This window comes from Hyaena hyaena, unplaced genomic scaffold (genome assembly GCF_003009895.1).
Source record: "Hyaena hyaena isolate Hyena2069 unplaced genomic scaffold, ASM300989v1 scaffold_349, whole genome shotgun sequence".
In the NCBI taxonomy this organism is placed as follows: Eukaryota; Metazoa; Chordata; class Mammalia; order Carnivora; family Hyaenidae; genus Hyaena; species Hyaena hyaena.
The window spans coordinates 1,162,670-1,183,041 of NW_024080982.1; the positions used below are offsets into that span (position 1 = coordinate 1,162,670).

Below are 20,372 nucleotides of genomic sequence, written 5' to 3' on the forward strand. Positions count from 1 at the left end.
GTGGCCTACTGTGGATTTTTATTTTAAAGATGTTGTGTACTATTTAATCTGCTTCCCCAAATCCCACTTAAGAATCAAAGAGCAAACCCAGAAAGCATCTAACTTCTCTTATCTGTTTGCTATAAAAAATTTCATTACAGGACGGATGCTTCATTCTAGCAAAGGCAGGTAGAGCAAAGAAAAAAGGAATACATCCTGTCACAACTGCAGTGGCTTACTTCTTGCTATGAGTTTTCCCAAACACTGTTTGCTGTACATATACTGAACTGTAAATAGAATATTTGGGGTTTATTGTAGGCAATTTGAATTACTTTTCAAAACGCAGCATACTTTAGGGTTTGTGAAACAGGGGTGAGGCTACTTGTGACCTTGTAGTGCTCTGGTCTGATCCTGCAGATAACAAGATCGTCTCACATTTGTTGGTGGCTGAACCAGAGAAGATCTATGCCATGCCTGACCCTACTGTCCCTGACAGTGACATCAAAGCCCTCACTACACTGTGTGACTTGGCGGACCGAGAGTTGGTGGTCATCATTGGATGGGCGAAGCATATTCCAGGTACATTTTCTGAAAAGAAAAAAAAAATGAAACAGAAAAGCTGGCTTTTTTTCCCCTAGGTTGCGTGTGTAGATTTAGACAAATTCAAAATTTTCTCATTAGTATATTTTTTAACCTCTACATTTGTCTTTATAATGCTTACTTAAGAGCTTTGCTGATCCTAGTAGAATCATCAACCTTTCTATGTTTGTAGCACCTTGAACACTTGTTATTTTATTCATATGCAAAGATGCTATTGCCAACATAAGATTAAGAGAATATATCTTTTAAAAAATATGTCTTTATTCCTCTTCAAGTTCTGAGCTTTGTCCTCAGGAAATATTTCTATGTTTTCTTTTCACTTAAAATGTGAAAATGTCTTTGTCAGCAGTCACCTAATGTACCTTTATTCTTTTAAGAAGAACTCATTTTGTTGTTCATGGTGGCTATTTACACTGCATTGCTATTTGTATTAATAAACTCTGCTTTGGTTGACAATTACTATTCCCCATGGATTTGTACACAAATTCTAAAAATAAATATTAAATTGGCATCATATAATTTCTAATAAATTTAATTTATAAATTAAAAGTAATTTAAAAGTAGTATTTTAAAGTATCCTATTACTTTTCTTTCCTGGCGCATCCTATACTATCCATAAACATAAAGCTGGTCACAAGTTTTGAGAATTTTAGTCGTCTACCTGAATTATTTTTTATTTGTTTGTTTGAACTTTGATCTTCAGGTAGTTGAGAAACAAGTTTTTGGATGATGAGCCCTGTTTTTCTGGCACAGTTAACTTATTTCTGTCTCCTTAAACTAGTTTGTCTTTATGCTTTGAATGCTACAGTAATTTCTTTAATCAAATTGATGGAAGTCCCTTTCCCAGCCCACACTGAAACCAATTTCTTGGTCATGATACGCCAGCTATGTTGCTAACAGTCGTAACGAACTGTCAGGCGATATCGCAGTGAAGCTAATTTGAAGTCATTAGGTGTGCAGCGTTCAGGCGACAATTTGTTACAGTGGTTAGGAACACAGCTGACATTTCTGAATGGCTTTGTTCGGTGCAGTTCTAGATGAGGCCAAGCAAATTGTAAACTAATTTAAACATCACTCTGTATTATACTAGCTACTTTGTCTTACACTGTTTGCTAATAAAGCACCCCAAATTAAGTCAAAACTAGTTAAATAGGTGAGCTTGAGCCTGTTCTTTAGAAGATACCTATACAAGGGTTTTGTAGGTAAAAGGAGGAGCATTTGATCATATGGATAGCTGATATTGCACTTAGATTGTAATCACACTCCTGTGACTTCTAGAAAAAGGAATGAAGGCTATGCCAAAAGATGTTGAGACGTTTGGGAATTGTAGGATTAGGAAATGTCAGAATTCACTTAAACAATCTGTGAAGATTTATCTGGATGAAGTGTTTTGAAGGGTTTTAGAGTGAAAAGAAACAAAACTAACATTTGTTGAAGTATCCACAGACACTTTGTAAGATAATCCAAATATATCATTTGTATTTATATATTTTATTATTTTATATAAATAAAGACACATACACACATATATACTCACATATTTATTTTATTTTTAAATTAAAAAGTTTTTAATGTTTATTTTTTTGAGAGAGAGACAGAGTGCGAACAGGGAAGGGGCAGAGGGAGAGAGACACAGAATCCAAAGTAGGCTCCAGGCTCCAAACTGTCAGCACAGAGCCTGATGAGGACCTCAAACTCATGAACCGTGAGATCATGACCTGAGCCAAAGTCAGACACTCAACTGACTGAGCCACCCAGGTGCCCCATTATTATTTTTTTAGAATTTTGTCATTTTTAAAATGTTTTTATTTATTTTTGAGAGACAGACAGAGACAGCGTGAGCAGGGGAGGTTCACAGAGAGAGGGAGACACAGAATCTGAAGCAGGCTCCAGGCTCTGAGCTAGCTGTCAGCACAGAGCCTGATGCGGGGCTCAAACCCATGAGCTGTGAGATCATGACCTAAGCTGAAGTTGGACGCCTAACTGAGTTGACGTGTTGGACTGAGCCACCCAGGCGCCCCTCATTATTTTTAAAATTTTTAAAAAAGGTTTTATCTTTAAGTGATCTCTACACCCAATGTGGGGCTCCAGCCCACAACCCTGAGATCAAGAGTCACACCCCCTACCTACTGAGCCAGCCAAGCACCCCTATACGCACATATTTAAAATATCATTATTCTAACCCAGTACTTCTCATCTGTGACACTATTGGCATTTGGAACCAATTATCCTTTGTTGTGGGGACTGTCCAGCTTGTGGGAGGGTAGTTAGCAGCTTCCTTGGTTTCCACCGCTAGTGTCCTTGAGTTGTGACAAAAATGTCCTTAGGCACAAACATACGTCCTCTGGCAAGCAAAACTGTGCCCCTGTTTCCCAACTGGGAACTGTTAATCTCACCTGGGAATCAAGTATTATTATCTGGGATTCATCGATAGGGACATTTGAGGGCTAAAGAGGTAAGAACACTAACACAAACTCACAAATGTGTCTGGTGCTGTGAAAGTGTATATTCAGGATTGCTTCCTGGAGTAGAGTCAGGAGACCTGGTTGACCGCATTGGACAGAACCATTTCAAAATAAGAATGACAATAGTGTTAATGTTATTGATCACAACAGCATGAAAGATCATGTAACTGTGACTGCAGAGTACCCATTATTTCCGAGAACTCTGCCCAAGTCCTCCTTGAATTAAGAGACATGTTAAACCAATACTTTAATATTGTTCAGATGTCCCATAATAAAGACCAATAAAAGTCAACAACTCCTTACAATGCTCTCTGGTAAGGGAAAGTCAGTGATAAATGTGTGGGTCCAGTTGTGCATCTAAGTAGAAATGTCAGCTTACAAAGGAACTTGTCACAGTAAAGGGGCTCTAGTGACTTTTGTGAAGACAGTAACTTTAAATAACTATGAGTAACAGCATTTCCAGTGGTGGAAACAATTACTATACGATTATGTGTTCAGTCTTAAGCTGAGGCTTAGAATTGGTGGGGACTGACGTTATTCTCCCTCCATAGCAAATGCCAGAGGAGGTCACTGCGGAGTGATGATTCACAGCTCTGGTGTTCCACAGCGCTGGTGTTCCTGATACCCTCAGGGTGTTTTAAATGATTGCAAGGAGTGGCTTGGCTTTTCAGAAAAGGATTAGCCAAACAAGAATTAACTGAAATTCTTTTAAAATGTTAAAGAATGAGTGTGCCTGACAGTGCTTTGAGGTAGAGGAAGAGGAGGCTCTGTTCTTAGAGTGCTGGTATACCCCCAGTTCGGGGAGGTTGGGTACAGCACCAGTGTGAAGTCTGGGATGGGGAGGGGAGAGCGACAAAGAGAATATAAAGATTAAGGTCACATTTCTGCCTTGATAGAAATAAAATCGTGTTCTTGATAACATGACCCAGTCTTCATAACTGGGGTCAGAGCCTGAATTAAAGCCAAATCAGAATAGAAATTCCACCTGTCTTTGTCTTAAGCATTTTAAAGTTACGTTAAAATTAAAATGAAATAGTTTTAATACTAGAATTTAAGCCTCTGCTCTCTTTATGCTGCTCTCAGTTTGTATAATCACACACACACACACACACACACAGTTCAAAAATTAAGTTTAGCATCTAAGATACGATCAGTAGCCCTTCTACACTGCTGGGAATGAACTCTTCTATCCTTGCTTTTGCTACATAAAAAAGTGAAGAATTCAACAAAAGAAAATATTGAAGAAAAATACATATGGAGTGGTTTTTTTTTTTATCAGTAAATCGAATTAGTTGACTTACTTTAATAAATCATATAAATGGAAAAGTGTGTTCTTACGAAACATGACCATACTTTATCTGTAGAAGAAAAAAGATCACAAGGGCTTTAGAAAATGCTTGACTTTACTTGGAGGAGCGTAAGGGCACAAGAACAGATGATGGTGCCCTAATAGCCCTTTTTAAGAATGACAGGGCCCCGCCATTAGCATCCTTTTATATCCTTGGAAATTGCTCATGCCTCGCTTTTCTGGTTCCTATCTGCCTGACTCTTTTTTATTTCTCTTTCAATTTCGTCCGCGCTCGGATAAGCGCATGCTAACACAATATGATTGAGCTGTAAAATGGAACGCTGTCGCCTCTAATCTCTTTTATGTAGATACGGACTTACTGCACACTCCACTTCATTCTCTCCCCATTGTTGGCCTTTTTTTAGAATGGGCTGCCAAGTAATGGAGGCTCCGTCAAATATTAGAGCTAGGTTTCACAGGGTGTGATAAGACGATTATCAGCCCAACAGTCAGATCTATTATTGTTCTTTGTGGTTGATTAAAATATTATTATGTACCGTTACTTTGTTAGCAAAATGCAGAATGTGCTTAGTCAGATGGTGCTTAAAAAAGCATAACCCATATTAGCTGACCTATATAAGTGGCTTAAATATATTATGGGCCTCATCTGACAGTTCACTTGAAAAGAATGGAAAGGTATTTGAACAATTAAGTGAATGAATACATTTTAGAACATTTTTTTCTTCTATCCTATATGGCAAGTTTATTTCTTTTTTTTTTTTTTTACAAATAGTTTATTGTCAAATTAGTTTCTACATAACACTCAGTGCTCATCCCCAAAGTGCCCTCCTCCATGCCCATCCCCCATGGCAAGTTTATTTCTAACATGACAAATTAAACAGTTGTCCTACTACAGAAGAGGACTCTGTGTAAGTTCAGGGCCTCCTAGTCACATTTATAAAATGGTATCCATTGTAATGATATCAAACAAACAAACAAAAAACTACAATTTTTATTCGTATTCAGTGAAGGCAGGAAATATTAAGCTCTGAAGGAAAACCACACTAGGAAGATAATGTGATTAAAACAGTCTTTACGGGTAGTTTATTCATGTAAGAGACAAAAATCTAAAGATTAGAAGCCAGTATTTTTCATTTACACTGAAATGTTTTTTGTAAAAGCAGTCTATTAGAAGAATGTATCAAAAATTGCTCATTGAGTTTGGGATTTTATATTTTTCTCAACAGAAGTATTGAGACTTTTCTAGAAATGACAAATCTCTAAAGAAGATGTATAGCTATTTCTACATTAGGTTGTAAATTTTGTGGGCAAATACCCAAGAATATTTTGAACATTTATTGCTAATGATGCTGTTTAAAGATCTGTCTATTGTTCTAATGTATTTTACATAGAGACCAATTTTTAAGATTATTATTATTGACTAACCAAAGTTGTGGAAATATTTATTTTTTTAATTTTTAAAAATATTTTTAAAGTGTATTCATTTATTTATTTTGAGAGAGAGACAGAGAGAGGGAGGGAGGGAGGCAGGGAGAACCAGAGAGAGGAGGGGAGAGAGAATCCCAAGCAGGTTCTGCGCTGTCAGCACAGAGTCCAACACAGGGCTTGGCTTAATCCCAGGAACCATGAGATCATGACCTAAACTGAAATCAGGAACTGGTTGCTCAACTGACTGAGCCACCCAGGCACCCCTAAAGTTGTGGAGGTCTTTAAAATGCCCACTACTTACCTAAAACTGGTAGCACCATTAAGTGATGATGATATGGGCAAAAAGCACCAAAAAAAAAAAAAAGTGGTAGAAATAATTACCGTAAGATTATGTTTCCATCTGTAACACGAAGTATGTTTCCATGTGTATACATATGTGTGTGACTATGGTTTGATGTGCAGGTCAAAGGCATGGTTGAGTAAGAGAGAGTTATATCATATATAAGTCGCACCTAATACTCCATTCTGTATCTATATCACTGGCATTTGATAAATATTTTATTGATTAGTTGATTTAAAATATGCATACCTCAAAACCGTTCATTGGCCCTGAGGCTCTACTCTCTACCCCATTCCATAACGAAATTGAGATGTAGTTGTAATTTCTACTTTGCTGTGAACGAATTGAAGTGATGATAGCTTCTTTTCTCAGGATTCATTTTTCTTTTGTGTATGTAACTTGGTGATTTCAAAACTAAGAAGTAATTGGGTCTTCTATTTAAGTAGAGACAATGTAAATTTAAGACCCAAAGTCTTGGCTTAATAATACTATTAAGTATTACCAAACATTTGGAAGTTATATTTCATGTACCCGGTAGTTATGTACCTGTGTATCTATAGTTGTGGTTTATATGGGCGCAATGAACCTGAAAGTAAAATCAGACAGCCTAAGCTGTAGTTGAATAATTTTTTGTAAGTTGTTTAATTGCTCTAGCCATTAGTTATATTGTGAAAATCAAATGAGGGAAAGAATACGCATGCAGATTAAACACATATGTATAATTAAGTTGCAAATTGTAAAGCATGATCTAAATGTAAAATATTCAGTGTTCATTTGAGTTTCTAAGATACTGCACATAGATTGTCATTTTATTGCAATTAAAACCAAGTGATCTAAAAAGTCAGTTTAATAAAAATCCATTTCAAAAAATATTCACGGTGAACCTCAGTTGTGATGCAAAGGTAGGATGGTAGCTTTTTATCCAGAAGGATCTTTGTATGGATACTGTCATCATTCTATCTTAGGTGGGAGGGTCATTAGCATCTAAATATCTAGTTCATCCTTCTTGGCCAAACCTAAAATAACTGAATGTTTATCAGTTTCTGAGATCACAACTGTGATATGGAAATAAGAACCAGTAAGTTGAAAACTATGTTATGAAAAAAAAATAATCTGAAAGGTCACCTAAAGTCTTTCATTTTCTGCAGCTACCCTTGCTAGAAGTAAATATATATATATATATATATATAGAGAGAGAGAGAGAGAGAGAGACCAATAAAGAAGTCACAAGTTTTCCTAGACCAAGATGGAAAGATCCTAGGCCACCAAAACATTGCTACAGTTGCTTATAGAGACTTATTACTGCCACCACTCAGTGCCACTGTTTGTGACCTAATGCGTGTTCTGTAACCATGCTGAATTGCCTGTGCTCCCGTGATCTCTATGCCAGCATTACTTCCTCTCCATTACTAGGTGCCCCTAAATTATATTTGCCATCCGTACATAGCCATGCTGTTGCATACCTCTAGTCAAAGAGGAATCATAATTTCATAGTACTCATTGAGTACAATTTAAATATTTGAAAAGCTGCTATGTACCCAATACTATGCTAGGTACCTTGGGAAATATAAAAGATTAACATGACATGATCTCTAACCCGAATCATGTATCTCTGTCTACACGGATATACATGCATATGTGTGTACATATGTATTGATGATCTCTTTTTACTGAGATTAAGCTTTCAATACAAAAACAATTGACATCTATATAGTGATTTATTGTTTACAAAGCAGTTTCACAAACATTTATTTGTTACTCATAACAATTCTGTTGTTCTTCTCTGGGTAGGTTTTATTTTTAGTATCCCCACTTTATATATAAACAAACTGGAGAGTCAGAAGTTTGACTCACACTATTAATGTTACTTGGACTCATAGAAAATTCAATGTACATGATTTTTTTACCAGTAGCTTCATTTTGTCTTTCTTCCTCATCCTTAGCGCCACCCCCCCCACACACACACCCCAATGTACTATGTTACTTATTCCAGATTACCTATCTACCTGTCATAACAAATTTAGGTGGATGTAACATATTTGCCCTATCTTTAAATTCTGTCTATACATTCACAAAATACAAGATTAAAGGAAAGGAGGATGAATAAAAGAGGAAATGTGTGACACATCTTCAATCAGCGAAAATCAAGGTGTTTAACTAGTAGTGTACCCTAGATATGCCTGATCACAAATTTTGATGAAACAAGGCAATTGCTGTTTAACTACTCACCTGGATAGTTGAAGAATTCCTTAAATGATTGGTTGCTAAAATTGGATGCTCCCCGTCCCTTACTCCTGTTTGGATTCACTGGCCATTGAATTTGATTGAGAGCTATAGGTAAACTGGAGCAGAAGTGAGTCAAGTGACTTTCAACCACACCAAATATCAAAACATTAGCTCCACCGCTTAACCTTGTATCCATTTCTTCCTTCCTCCCTCCCTCCTTCTTTTCCTTCCTTCCTTCCTTCCTTCCTTCCTTCCTTCCTTCCTTCCTTCCTTCCTTCCTTCCTTCCTTTCCTTCCTTCTTTTCCTTCCTTCCTTCCTTCCTTCCTTCCTTCCTTCCTTCCTTCCTTCCTTCCTTCCTTCCTTCCTACCATGAAGCATTTAGTGAGCTCTGTGTCAGGCAGTGTGCACAAAGGATACACACATGAGTACAAATACATCACAAGTTCTGCTTTTACGACCCTCCCAAGGTAGTGGGTGATTCAGAAAGATGAACTGACAGCTGTAACCCCGCAATGTGGGCTGTGGTGCTGCTCTCTCTCTCACAGAGTCACAAGAAAGCATAGAAGGAGCAACAGGGGGCTAGAGAGGTAAGCAAGGACCCATTATGAAGAATCTTGACTTTCATGCTAAGGAAATAACATTTTATACTAAGACAATAGACACGATTAAAATGTTTAATTGAGCCAACTTACATAGGGAAAGATTACTAAGTATACTTTGGACAATAACAGTGTTAAATTTCTGAATGTTAAGGATTTCTATATGTACTGTGTCCTAAAATATGATATCATTTTCAGGCAAGTTCTTGGTAATTGTTAAAGTCTTTGGATGATGAGGTGACAGGATGATGCCAATCATTTGGATCTCTATCTATCATAATCTTTCAGAAGCCTGAAATAGCTTGAAATCTACCTGAGGATTAGCAGACTATTGACTTCCTATAGACCTGGCCCAACTCTTTTTGTTCTGGAATTCTGTTTGTTAATGGAGCTGTTACTTCTGACTTCTAGGTTCTTCTCAAGGCTACTTGATGAGTTAAAGACAGAAAGACTTTTGTGTCTTGCAAGGAAATTGTTATATGAAAGCAGCTATAATGAGTATAATTCATGTATGCTTAAATGCTTAATCAAAATATCTTTTTCTGTCTCTGAATGAAGAATTTGAGGGAGAAGAGCCGAACATGACACTGGCATGTTTTGTTTCTCTCTGCTCCTTTTTGACCCTCCCTCCCAACCTAACCCCACCTCCCTTCTGGGGCTGGTTGCACTTTTTCCCCTGTGTCCCCCTTTATCTGCCTCAGCCAATCTCCAAATGAATGCATGTCTATCCTGGCCTTGGCTTTGACACTCTGGATATATTGATTAATAGTTGCCCTAAGCTCCTTTTAGCAAATCAAATTTTCACTTTTAGCAAGGATTTCGCCTCTGATTTATTCAGCAAAGTGAAATGCACTAAATTGACTTTGACATTCGGGGAAAATGGCTGAAAAACAAAGAGCAGAAGAAAGAGATATAAATTGTATGGCAGCTGGAGACTTCAAGCATCAGAGAAACAGTTTTCTATAGAATACAGAGTAATTTAAAAGCACTTTTTAAACACGGAGAGAAGTAATGTCTTCAAAAAATTTAACTGCTGAGTTTTCTTTTTGCAAGAGGGTATAAGTATTACTCAGCTGAATTCAGAATTTCTGGTACAAGACATTATATTTTGTAGATAAAAATAGCTTTGTAATCCAGGATTGTATGTATCAAAATTAGTTTATGCAGGCTAGGAAGGAACCTAATTACTTTGAAAAAGAAATATTCAAGAATAATCCTATACAAAATAGAATAGTTAACTTGAAGGTCTAGTGCTTTATATCTGTGTGTGTTCAGGGGAGAGTGCAGGGGTGGGCAGTAACGAATGGAAATACTTTATCACCTCAAGGAGAATTTGAAATAATTTTGGATCACAATCAGTATAGAAAAGCCATGCAACTTTGCTCTTCTGTATTCCTTTTTCCCCAAGAATGTCAGCCTTGACTGTGTTCTTTTATGTAACTAAGCCAGCCTACTTCCTTGTTAGACCAAGGTTCAGTGAGTAAGTAACCATCAGGTTCAAGATACAGTGTGTAGTTTTGATGTGTGAAAAGATATATAGTACTGGTCTGTGGTGAGGCAAAGGAAGGAAAGTTGAACTCACTAGGGGCACGTGGGGAGGAATTAAAAGATGTCAGAAGTATCAGGGAATATTTTTTGATATCGAGATCTCAAAAAAGCATTGCTTCTGTTGAGGGATTATCAGAATGGAGAAAGAAGGGGAAAGTGAATTTTACAGTTGGAATTTGGTTCATTTCCCTCTTTCCTGATCAGTATGATTTTTCCTTATTAACCAAAGTCAGGGTCCCCATAGTCAGTACACTCTCCCTTTAGCTCTATACATTTATTATTCTCTTTCCTTTAATTTTCAATAAATCTAATTTATTTTAAATAAATCCAAAGTGACCCATTTTGGCATTTTACTCATCAGTTCTCTTTGAACACTATACCTGATCTGTCTGTATGCATATGATTTTCCTAAAATCAAGCTGCTTTCTCCACAATTCAGGCCACTTTCAACCACCATAAATGACTCTTAATTAGAAGAATCTAATTAAAAGAACCTATTTAACTTGCCGAAATCACTTTAAGTGACCAAAACTGTAAGAAGTTTATGCTATATGATAAACAGACATAACACCTCCATTTGTTTATAAATACCTTGATATTTTTCTTGTTTCTTAAGTTTATTTATTTACTTATTTATTTATTTTTTTTATTTTGAGGGAGAGAGAGCAAGCATGAGTGTGGGGGGGAGGGGCAGCAGGAAGGGAAGAGAGAATTTTAAGCAGTCTCTGTGCTGAGTGTGTGGCTCAGTGGGACTTGACTCAGGGCTCCATCTCACCATGAGATCATGATCTGAGCCAAAATCAAGAGTAAGACAGACGCTTAACTGACTGAGCAACCCAGGCACTCCAGCCTTAAGAAAATGCTTCTTTTTGGGGTTCTTTCTCTCTCCCTTTCTCTCTGGCCCTCCCCCACTTGTACTCACTCTCTCTCTCTCTGTCTCTCTGTTTCTCTTTCTCTATCAAAATAAGTAAATAAACTTAAAAAAATTTTTAAAGAAAATTTTTCTTTTTTCCCCAGAAAAGAAACAAATACTTTTCTCTAAATATATTTCTCTAAAATATTTTCTCTAAAAACCAAAAAGTTTTTTTCTTTATTTTTGCCAAGTTTCTTGTTTCCCTCTAGCAAAAGTCAGGAATCAAGTACAAAATACACAAACTCCATGTGAAAGGAACATTCAGCTTACGTTTTATATTTGGATCTCTTATTGTACACTCAGTATTATTGTTATAGGAACTAAAAAGCACTAACACACTGTGATGTAAAGAGGAAAATATATTGGAGAAATACCACCCCTTGATGATTCTGAGCGTGATAGCCCATTCACCTTAGTTAATCCCCAAATTTTACCGGTCTCCATTAATCACATTATTTTGCTTCCAGTAAGAAAATTCTACTTTCATTGCCAAAATGGGCATTAAGCCATAACTGCAAATTATTAATATAAAATCAAAAAGGGGAAAGGACCAATTTCTTCAACGGGATTCAGATGAAGCCAGCGGATAACTGGGTGTCCAGGTCAGCAGCGTAGCCTATTTGGATTTAGAGAGTTATCGGAGCCCAATTAATAAATACAATCACTGCAGGGGTGTCTCTGAAGAGTAGCTCCCTCCTCTCTGTGTGAAGGAGGCTTCACACCTGCTTAACCTACATTAGGAAAGGATTAATTACCTGAAGTGCCGGCCCCTCAGCTAGTCAGCACGTTTGTGCCAGGGCACATGGTGGCCTCAGCTGAGGAGGGAGAGGGGGAGAAAGAGCAGCTGGAAGATCACCGAAAGAGTGGCTCCTCCCGATGTGGTCAGCACTTTAGGAGGGAAGAAAAGGTCCAGCTGTACTTATTCTTGTGATTTTTCTGTGTCTGGCGGAGCCGGGTGGCAGAGTATCTTCAACCCAGATCTGGATGCCTGAAAGAGGAGTACTCTCCCCAAGGTGGTTCTCCTGTGGGTGTTAACTCAGATTAACCCTTTGTGGGAAAACGGGGACCAACTATTGATAGCATTTCAGATTTATTTCTGTGAGTTGCTGTTATTCTGAAGTAAAGTGTTTTATGATGGATTTTCACCAGAGTTTTAGAAATATGCTTGCTTACTCAGAAACATGCCTAGAGAAAACTTTGTGACACTTTTTTTTTTAATAAGTGAAATAATATCAAAGAGAGACCTTGTTCCCGAAAAATTAGTAATGGGATGACAGAACCCAAATGGACCTCAGAGATCATTTTCCAGAACTTGGCATTTTAAGGGGAGGTTCTATAGTGTAGTGGACATTGTACCATCTTTGGAGAACTTGAAACAAATTCTGATATTGCTACATACCATGAATGTAGTGTGTTTATACATAAGATGGAATAATAATGCATACTTTATAGGTTGTTTGGACAGTTCTGTGGGTTAGGTAATGTATATAAAGTGCTCAATCCAATCTTTGGCTTTTAATTGTAAGTGTTCAATAAATATTAAATGGCTTTTATTATTTGCAAATTCACTTATGGATAAAGACCTTTAAGACCAAGAAAACTGAATGACTTACCCAAAGTAACAAGCAAGTGAGAGAGAGAGTTGAAATTAAAACTCAGTCTTCATTCTCAGTTGGGCGTTAGTGGTATTTGTCATTGTCACTACCGGTTTTTCAGAAAAAAAGTATGCATCCTTCTGCATAGCATTAAATATTAGCAACTTAATATCTTAACTTTATATCCATTCTACATTATACTACTTTATATTACATTACATAATAAACATACATGTACTTTTGTGGACATATATTTCTTGAAGATAAACTAGAAGTGAACATGTTATACAAGAGTTTTTGTGGTATATTTTTGAAAAGTGTATACTGCAAATTATAAGCAATAAACCCATCTTTCTTTTTGGTTATTCTTTGCTATAGCCTGGGTAGCATATCTGGATATATGAGCTCAAACTCCTTTCTGAAGGATTATTAGTCTACAGGTATGGCTCCGAATACTACTGTGTCATACAGGGGGATATGGTAGAGAAAAATCCCTGACTGAGGCTTCAAGTGGGAAAACATGGCCAACAGGCCAAAATGGCCACAGGTTGCTCAGTGGAGGATCTTGATTCAGAACCAAGTGTCTAAATAGCATAAAATAAAGTAACATGAATGCATGAGGTGTGCCTTATTTATAAAGCATCTCTGAACATACTTGGTATGTAAACGCTGATGCTATCTTTGAAAACAATGTCTCTGGCACATCAGTATATAATGTTTGGTTAAAATTAGCTTGTGAATAATCCACGAATGTTAATTAACCTGGTTAGTTATCTGACCTGTTACATTCCGTGAGGGTTTTGAAACTTTAACTCAAGCTTCCAAGGCAATTTTATATATTTAGAATAGAATTATTTATTACTTAATTTGAACCTGACCATACTAGAATTGTATGGTTGAATAAATTTTATATGGTCTGGGAATGGGTGATATGTTATTTTTAAAATATCAACTATGATAATATTTGAGATAATCTGATTACAGTATTAATCTCTGTAAATTCAGTTCAACATTTACCTAAGCTGTTTGTAATATTCAATTCCCCAACAAAAATACCATGTGTAAAATATTTTTTCTAGGTAACTATTCATTCCTGCACTGAATAAAATAAATATTGAAGGCCTCCTTAGTACATGATAGGCCTGATACCATAGTTGCTGCTCTTGGGAGACTTTCTTTGTCATTATTATGTGGCTATGAGGCATAGTTGATCTCTTATCAAAATATATTTTGGCGGCGCCCGGTGGCTCAGTCAGTTGGGCATCTGACTTCGGCTCAGGTCATGATCTCACAGTTCGTGGGTTTGAGCCCACAAGCTGACGGCCCAGAGCCTGGAGCATGCTGCAAATTCTGTGTCTTCTTCTCTGTTTGCCTCTCCCCACTTGTACTGTGTCTCACTGTCTCTAAAAAATAAACAAACGTTAAATTTTTTTAATATATTTTGAATTTTTATTTCAAGAGTGTTGCTTCGCAACTCATTCAGGACCACGGTTTTCATTTTTCTGTCACACATCTTCAGGAGTCTTGAAGAAATGTTTTGAGAGTGATCTAAGCCAGATGTCAGCCATGCCTCCTGGCCCAGTATTTCAGCGTTGATCCCTCCACAGAGCCTTATCCCTGGGTTCTGTATATCAGTGGCATTCTGTGGGCGAAACAGTGCCAGCAGCTGCCTGAAAGGATTTTTATGCTGTTTTCAAACTATATATATGTGGTTGTTTTGAACCCATTGGGATTTTAAATGATTAAACTACCTCAGAAATGGAGTCTCTTTATGAAGAGATGCCTGCTTACTGCATTCAGAAGGTTGGCAGTGTTTTTACTTTAAGAAAAGGTTCTTCACCTCCCTTGCCACAATATGGGAATATAGAGCTGAGTCCAGCCGTAGCTTTTCTCAAGATTATTAAGGTCGTGGTACATCTCCCATGGTTAACTTTTGTTCTCGTCTACAGCAGCACAGTTCAGAGGTGTGGGCTCCATGTTGCATCCATACTTGGCGTGTTATCCTCTTATCAAGCTCTTAGCATCCCTTTGTTTATTTGAGGCGACAGGAAGACTGTGTAAAGGCTGCTTAGTCAGGGATATCAGCCTTGTTGGCAGGGGAGTGATTGCCAGTTGAAAAACAAGGCATTATTGCTCATTTTTTCCCTCTTATTAGTTTGATTACATTTGCAAATCAAATCAATCCATCAGACATGATCAGGCCTCGTCCGCATTTTAAGGAATAGTAATCTCCGTCTAATAAGATGCAAATGTGTCACATCGGTAAGTAACCAATAAATCATCGTCTTGTCTTTGGCAATCATTAAATATCAGAACCAACAGTCAATTTTTAGTATTTTCAATTTGCGATATGCCGCTGGAATATAAAGATAGATGGACGTAATTACACAAACCAAACACTATTTCAGTTCATTCCAGACAGCAAATTTAGTGGAAGGTATAACTGGCTTGTCATCACACTACATTATTCCTAGCAGTTCATGCAAAGTTCACAGACGAGCTTCAAATGGACATTGCTTTTTTTCAACTTCTAACAACGTCCCTACAATGGCAAGCAAACTTTGATGTAAGGACTTGAACTGACTTCCGCGCGGCTGTTGCAGTCAGATGCCAACATGACAGGAAACATATGCTCTCTCCCATCAGAAACTGCTGGCAGTGCCAGCTTCAATCTTCTATATTCTCTATTAAAAAGAAAATGAACTCACAAATATAAAAATTTAAAAAAAAAACAGCCAAGAACTCTTTAGATGATGTATACCATCTTCATCTATTTTGACATAAAAATTTCCCTCGGGGCAAGAAGTGGACAAAAACTTTTCATTTTCCTGAGTTTCACAGTTTTGGGCAACATATTCCTTTCGCCTAAGCCACTCTCTGTAAAGTTGTGTGTGTAGGCAGCGCCCTGATATAGCCAAGGGAGAGAGCGAGTGTTAATTTTTGGCACAATACTGAAATGTTGACATATGAAAATGTTACAATTCCAAGGATAAGAAATAAATTGTTTGGATGGCATATCTGATCTGAATGCCTTTTTCCAAATTATGCTTGGCAACTCAGTATGTTCTGATGAACTGTGACGATTGCCTATTCATTCATCCATCCATCTTTCCATTCATTCATTCATTCACTCACTCACAGGAATTGACTTCTCACAAATGGAGGGTCTTCCCTAATCTCTCTTGGCTCTATTTATCTCAATACCATCAACATTAATACTTTTCTACACTTTTTCAATAATTTCTCTTGTCTCTTTTTTTCTTAGTTCTAATATAAAAAGCTCCTTTAAATCATTGGTCTGATGGTATTTAAAATTTACAGCATTTCTCTCTTTGATTTTTGTTTTTCACCTTAGCCTCACCCAGTTACTGACATCACTTTTGTTCTTTCGCTCTCTTCTCTGCAAAAGTTACTTGCCTTCTCCAGTGTAAGTCGCTAAATAGGATGTGAAGAACATATTTATATGACCTTGGTGCACCTGCTACTTTATTTTGGTGGCACTCCCAATCATCATTGACTGATTCCAGTTTGCTTGACAGATTTATCATATTCTTTATAGTTAAAGCTTAGAGCTTAAGATTTGGCAAAGCCAACCCTTTGGCTTATTAGAGTCCTTTATTTTCAGTGACAAAAGCAAACTCTTTGGAATGGTATTGAATAAAATCTGGTATATAAAGTTGATAAAATTACATTTCTGTCTGCATTACTTATTTATTTTTTAATGTACTGGGTACCTTTACCCTAATCACTCTGCTAGGAGGAGAGATAAAAAAGTACGCAATGTAGATATGGTTCACAGTCTGCTGAGGGATAAAAACAAACAAAGAAAAGATTATTACATGATGTTGTATGTATATTGATGGGGTAACACAGCATACTAGGGGTACACCATGGTAGGAACTCTCAGGAATCGGAGAAGGCTTCCTGAAGGCTTTTTGTGTAGAAATCCAGTGAAGATAAATTTATAGAGGGGTGTCAAGATGCTTCAGTTAAGCATTAGCCTCCTTCTGCTAATAAAACCAATAGTGTAGGTTACCCAAGCCCTTTTTCAGTACCTCTGTCCCACTTGTTAGCAGGACTGAGGAATATCATTCATTGAAAAAGGAAGAACATTTTTTCAAAATTTAAGAAATTACAATAGAGAAGTTGGTTGAGATGCTGGTTAAAAGCAGGCCAGCAGGTTTCAGATGTAGACCATGAAAACATTCAGTAACTGGGGGTAGTGGTCAAAACAGCTTTTGAATCAGCATAATTAGCTTCGTAAATGTCTCATGTGTGCCTGCTGGACACCCTCTACGTGCCATACACGTGCGCAGACAAAATGCACCTTCACTCTGTGAACAGTTTTAAGCTGCTTCTGTACCTCTTCCCATCACCGTATCCTATCAAAGTTAGGAGATTCCCAGCATTCTTTTCCTTTCTCCGAAACTGTTGTGTGAATGTTTTAAATACAGCCCTGGTCTTTCCAGGTGATTGTTCTGCCAGCCAGCCCATGTAGCTCAAAGAACCCCATACATAGCAGCAATTGCCAGGCACCCCTATGAGTTACAGCTGATGAAAGCCATAGAGCGCATGCCTTTGAAGCTTTGTACCAGAACCTTATGCTCTCTCTAACCGATTTACATACCACCATGGTATGTTTAATTTGCTTTTTCATCAAATCAATAATGGGTCTAATTGAAAAAATTGGCAGTGCTACGTGCAACCTAACTACTGATCTCAATGTTTGCCGGCTAAAGGGAATGTCGCGCAGCCCTGTGTCAGACACCTGTGTTATTGGTGTGCTCCTGCTCCTAATGTGTACAAAAACAAACATTAATACAGGTGGAGCATCTGCACCAATTGATCACTATGCTATGAGAATTAATCACCTGGCTTTCAGCTTGAAGAATAAAATTTACATCTTTAATGTATGAAATGTATTAACACACACGCTTGCACCATCGACTTGGGGTGATGTCAGTAGTCAGGCACGTGCAGCGCCATTCATATGTGTTCCTCTGGACACTTGGACCTGGCTATGTAAATTCAGGGCCAGGTCTAAAGCACTTGATTGCAGTTTTAAAATTTAGATTTGGCACTTTTCCAATAGTGATTGGAAAATATTGGGCAAGTATCATTCAGCATAAGGGACCGACTCTTTGAACTCTATAAATCTTCCGTCAAAAACTTGTATGAAAAATTTTGAGGCTGGGTTTTATTCTCTTCCCAACCCAAAATGGATTTTGGCAACATTGTCATTATGGAACTACGTTCGTTGAGCCCTTACTAGCAGCCAAGCCCAGCGCTAATTATTTTATATGCATTATCTCAGTTATTCTTCAGGCAACCCTATAATTGAGGATTCACCTCTGACGTCACTTTATAACTGAGAAAATTAAAGCATAGAGAAGTCAAGCAACTTGACTGAGCTCCCAAAGCCCATATGGTAGAAGACGTGATATTTGATTTCAAATCTATTGGATTCCACTGCAAAGCCAAATTCCTGGTATAAACTAGTTCATTACTTTTTAAGTTCCAACCTGATTTTTATTTTTGTTTAGCGCAAAGGAATCTTAACATCTTTTGCTGGACAAAACATAGATTTCATTGTTGCATCCCAATATTGTTGATCTGACAGTTATTGCAGGAGATAATTGACGGAGCCCAGTGCAAACTGAAAATGCCAAACCCATTGTTAAAAAATTATTAAGAATTTCAAGATGGCAAAAAAAAAAGAGCATGAAACCACATCTGGCTCCCTATACGCCTCACACACCCAAGAAATCGGCCTGGTATTGCCATGAGAGATGGAAATTTTGCTTGGGGACACATTTAACAAATAGAGGAATCCTTCTTCAGGCCTATGTATGATTAGGTCTGGGGAAGATGCTACTTAGGCCAAGACCAGCTGTTTTTGATACCATCATTCTCAATAACTACTCATTCATTTAGGAAGGAAAAAATGTTTTCCAATGCCCCTAACCACTGTTTCCCACCCAGGGTCTAATTTTGGCTCACAGAGAACATTTGGCAATGGCTGGGGACATTTTGATTGTCATAGTCAGGAAGGCAGAAGGGAAGAAGGAGCCTCTAGTGGGTCAAGGGCAGGGATGCTGCTATGTAATTCTAGAATTCATAGCACAGTCCCTTACCCCTCACTCCCCAGCAAAGACTTATTAAGCCTAAAATGTCAGCAGGGCTGAGAAATCTGTCAAAAACTATTATACTCATAAGGCTTGTGAGTTTAGGGTTCAGGTTTGCAAATCTTATGAATGAATAGATAAAGAAATATGGTAGCTTTATTATCAATAAGAAGGCCTCACTTCACAAGAAGCCACCTTCATCGACAAGATCAATATATATTTATTGGGCAGCCAAGGTGCATTTGCTCCAGCACTTTGTGGCCAAGCTGCAATTTTTATCTTTGGTATTTACAAATAAAACAGAAAGGTTAATGAACTCTGAAAAGTGACTATGGCACATTTGAATTAAGAGCTTTCTTGGAAATTTCACAGGAGATATTTATTATGTGACTAATTATATATTCACATATAATGGAGAGAAAGGAGCCATTCTAGCACATCCAGTAAGCAATATGCATTTTAACAGATATATAAATATGTATTTATTCATCAAACAGAAACATTTTCTTAGTTATTTGGATGTAAATAATGTTTATAAAAATTTATAAACATTAAGTGATAAATGTTCTAAGCACTCAGGTAGATGCTATGTATATTTAAAGACATTTGAATTTTTGACAGAGATCTTTTATGTGAACTTATACAAATAACATCAGAATAATTCTAAAGATGTTCATATTAATCTGAACATGCTTAGAATCGGTGAACTGGGATGGATATGCTATAAGCTTGTCAAGGAGTTGTATAAAGTTTATATACAGCTATTATATATAAAAAGATATTACTATATTACATACTTTGTTAATTGCTTGTACACATGTATTAGGTTCTATAATTCAATGCTTATTGGAATTTTCTAATTCTTAAACTGTTTTTCTAATCATGTAAGAGGAAAACCAGGGTGCCTGGGTGGCTCAGTTGGTTAAGCGTCCAACTTCTGCTCAGGTCATGATCTGAGTCCACGAGTTTGAGCCCCACGTTGGGCTCAGTGCTGACAGCTCAGAGCCTGGAGCCTGCTTCAGATTCTTTGTTCCCATCTCTCTCTACCCTTCCCCCGCTCATGCTCTGTCTCTGTCTCTCTCAAAAATAGATAAAATACATTAAAAAATTTAAAGAGAGAGAAAAACCAATAAACCATAATAACCATATTTTTACACAGAAACCTTTGTTTCAGGAAATTTTATGTCACTTTCAACTTAGTTTCTCTCCATTTTAGGGATAATATGTCAAATTTCGAGCAGCCTA

The 20,372-nt window shown here is 37.3% G+C and overlaps 1 protein-coding gene across 1 annotated transcript in view; it reads left to right on the forward strand.

Moving 5' to 3' along the window:
• ESRRG (estrogen related receptor gamma) overlaps positions 1–20,372 on the forward strand; it is a 227,591-nt gene that overhangs the window by 169,213 nt on the left and 38,006 nt on the right. Inside the window, 1 exon segment of the mRNA XM_039249901.1 lies at positions 397–558. Within this exon segment, the coding sequence (XP_039105832.1) occupies positions 397–558 (162 nt within the window).